Consider the following 3,776-nt stretch of genomic DNA (forward strand, 5'->3'; position numbering starts at 1 on the left):
TCCCATATGCGGAACTGCCAAAAATGTTTATTTTAAATAGTTTGAATTTCTCCTAACAATAATCTCGGGATATTGCTAGAGCAAACAAATGTCATAATTAGATAGTTTGGGAATTTAAAATAAGTTATATGCTCATCAGCTAATTAGTACTCTCACTAATGTGTTGATTAAATAATTCCTGAGAGACACAAAGATCTCATATATTTGGTTAAAATGGTTTTGAGGGCATGCAAAATAAACAAGAAGACATTTAATGTCTTCCATTCACTTATTCACATTGAATAGGAAATATAGTCATGAAATGTACTTTTGTCCCAATCAAAATTGTGATTAATGTGTACCACCTTTCAGCTAAAATATAAATATTTAGCACTGAGTACTTTAAAGTGGCACACAGGGGAGAGTCCCTTTCTTCTCAGAGGTACTTGCCTGCTGGGTATTGGCTGATCTTGAATATTCAAATTGTTTCTCTTTTTGATAGGGTTGTGACTGGAGTCTATTCAATACCATTCCAACAGCAGTACAGTAGGACTTTCTTGCATAGATTGTAGGGATATCACCTGTATCCCTGGGCAGGATAGGTATTGAAGATCTATGAAGCAATATTTGACTGGTGATCAAAATGTGGGAATGGCTGGTGAAGGGGCAGGTAGCTGACTCCCCTGTTTTCCCATAATCACTGATGTACTTGACATACCCAACAGAGGTATGTTGGTATTCCTCCAGCATCCGGGCACTCTGGGTAGAAGTGGTTGTGGTTGTGGCTGCGCCTGCGCAGAGAGTCCACAGTCCGTCCCCCCCCAATCAACCTCTGCCGCTGCCGCTGGAGGAGCCGCTGCCATGAGCCAGGAGGCCCAGCCCCGCAATTGCAGAGTTGCCCTTTCATCCAGCAGCAGCAACCATGTTTGCCTGTGTAGAGTTCACAACTGGTTCCCCAGCATTGATGCGTGCTGGATCAAGCATCCTATACAGATCAATTTCTGCATCGATATTGTCTAGGCCAGAAGTCAGGACTGGCGAGGCCAACACAGCTCTCCTTACTGGGTCTCAGGATATTGGCAGTCAATTGACACTAAGGAAGTTTCATACTAGTGTTCTCAACAGGGACATTGACACTGCTGCCAAATGTATTGGTGCTGGTGCTACTATAGGAGGAGTGACTGGTTCTGGTGCTGATATTGGAACAGTCTTGGGGAGTCTAATCATTGGTTATGCCAGAAATCCTTCTCTGAAGCAGCAATTATTCTCGTATGCTACTCTGGGATTTGCCCTGTCTGCAGCCATGGGTCTCTTCTGTCTGATGGTTGCATTCTTGAGCCTGTTTGCCATGTGAAGACAGATGTTCATAATTTCGGCATTAATGAACTAGAATGTGATTCTGTGAACATGGGCTCGGATAATGTCAATCATGGAAATGTAGGCTTCTTCCAAAGCAGTATAATTAAATATGGTAATGAGTTTAAACTCTGGGGGGAAAAGAGGGAGAGGAGAGCTGGTCTTGTGGTAGCAAGCATGACTTGTCCCCTGAGCTAAGCCAGGTGTGCCCTCATTGCATATGAATGGGAGACTTGATGTGTGAGCACTGTAAGATATTCCACTCAGGGGATGGAGCCACTCTGGGAAGAGCAGAAAATTTCAAGTTCCCTCCCTGGCTTCTCCAAGATAGGGCTGAGAGAGATTCCTGCCTGCAACCTTGGAGAAGCCGCCGTGAGTCTGTGAAGACAATACTGGGCTAGATGGACCAATGGTCTGACTCAGTATATGGCAGCTTCCTATGTTCCTAAGCTCCATTATGCTTCTGAGATCTGATCAGGAGTCCAGGAGAGTGCAGGGGCAGGAAAAGTGATAGCAGGAGAAGAAGGGAATATTATAGTACTTAGAACAGTTTCCCCCCACTTTGCCCTCATTTCAGCTTTAACTTGACTCACACAAGGTGTGTCCTCATGGTACTCCACTTCGGGGCCTATAGCTTGGTCATAGAGAAAGTGAATCATTCTAGTCAGACCTTAGATGAGTCAAGTGTTAGCACAGGAGGGAGGAGCAGATAAAACAATCCCAAAGCCATTGTTATTCCTTCTCTAGCCATGGCTGCATGCAGACGTAACACAGAATCACGGGTCCAATGGACCCATGATTTGGCTCCCCACCCCACCCTCACTCTCCTGCCCAAATTCAGATGTAATGGAGTACAGGCTCTCTGCAGCAGGGGAGACTGCAGAGAGCAAGGGGAACTGTATGTTGGCCTACAGTTCTCACAATCCCTGGCTATTGGCTACTGTAGCTAGAGATTATGGGAGTTGTAGTTCAAAATCAGCTGGGGGGCCTAAGTTGAGCAGGCCTGGCCTAGAGGCTTTCTCCCGCCTTCTCTCTAGCCCCACTTCTCCTTTCTTAATAGCAGTGGCAGTGCCATAAGTATGATGACTGCTGTTTAGAGTACTAGACAATGTATATATGTAATAAGAGCCCCTGGTGGTGCAGTGGTAAAACTGCTGCCCTGTAACCAGAAGGTTACAAGTTCGATCCTGACCAGGGGCTCAAGGTTGACTCAGCCTTCCATCCTTCCGAGGTCGGTAAAATGAGTACCCAGAATGTTGGGGGCAATATGCTAAATCATTGTAAACCGCTTAGAGAGCTCCAGCTATAAAGCGGTATATTAATGTAAGTGCTATTGCTATTGCTATCTTGGATTGTCCAGCTTGTGTCAGTGGCACACTGCAACTAACTCCTGCACTCCTGGTAAAGGACAAGAAGCAGAGAAGGCGGCCAACAATTACATGGGACAAATGGGAGAAGCTGGGTATCAGTGAAGGTGGTGGGAGGAAAGGAATTATTGTAGTGATGGACAAGGGGAGGGGAGGAGTTGGAGTTGTCAGGACTAATGATCTAGGGACAGAGCAAGCACTAACTAGGAATGTGGGTATGGCCAGTCTGAAAGCAGTTTGGTTTGTGGGCAAGTCATGAGCTGCTCAGATTGAGGAGACGGGCCTTAGTCTGCGGCTTTATAAGGCCCAGTGGATCCCCATTTCTCTACTTTTGTCACCTGACAACCATTGGAGTACTAGCTGTAGTTCCAGCATCAGGGCAGCTTCATTGGTGGTGCCAAACTGCAGCAGAGAACATGTCAACAGAGTCCTCTTCTGGATTGGGTGGCAAACTGTTCAAGCTGGAGTCCTTCGGCTGAGACCTTTTGTACCTTTCCTCCTCCTTGGCAAACACCCTATTCCTCCTGCAGAAATTTCACAAGCTTTTCAGTAGTGTGTGTGTGTATAATAAAGGAAATTATTAAAGAGATGATGTAACAAGCAGGGTGAAGACTGTATTGCAGCCCTTAAGGAATACGTGTGAGAATAAGAAGAAAGTCAGTTGTGCTTTGCAGCTTAGGACATTTGCAAGCTTCTGACAGAGACCTGGTGATGTATGGATAGAGTAAGCCTCAGCCATGCACTTTGCATCAGGAAATGTCCTGACTCTGGGAAGTTGAATTCAAAAGCTGAGTTGGTCGGCTAAAGCGATAGAGGGGGGCAAGGAAGGAAGAAACAGCTGGGGCTGGGCTAGCTTCCAAGGCAAAACATTTGTGATTGATGACTAAAAGTGAGCCTATATAGGACCCTTTTATCTGAAGGGTTTTATGAACTATTCAACAGCCATCCTATTTCAACATGTGAACAGCCATGCTCTGAATTGCAATTTATTGCTGACTAGACTCAAATGTACAAGTGGTTGATGAATCCTTCATTTTTTACATGCAGAATGCAGTTCTCCTCTAGTATTTCTTA

At 45.4% G+C, this 3,776-nt stretch overlaps 1 protein-coding gene across 1 annotated transcript; it reads left to right on the forward strand.

Moving 5' to 3' along the window:
* Positions 1-901: 901 nt before the first annotated feature.
* Positions 902-1,333, forward strand: LOC128327991 (ATP synthase F(0) complex subunit C3, mitochondrial-like). The gene has a single exon (XM_053257479.1). It carries the CDS (start codon positions 902-904, stop codon positions 1,331-1,333), a length of 432 nt encoding a protein of 143 aa, XP_053113454.1.
* The last annotated feature ends 2,443 nt before the right edge of the window (positions 1,334-3,776 follow it).

This window comes from Hemicordylus capensis, chromosome 5 (assembly GCF_027244095.1).
Source record: "Hemicordylus capensis ecotype Gifberg chromosome 5, rHemCap1.1.pri, whole genome shotgun sequence".
Taxonomy (NCBI): Eukaryota; Metazoa; Chordata; class Lepidosauria; order Squamata; family Cordylidae; genus Hemicordylus; species Hemicordylus capensis.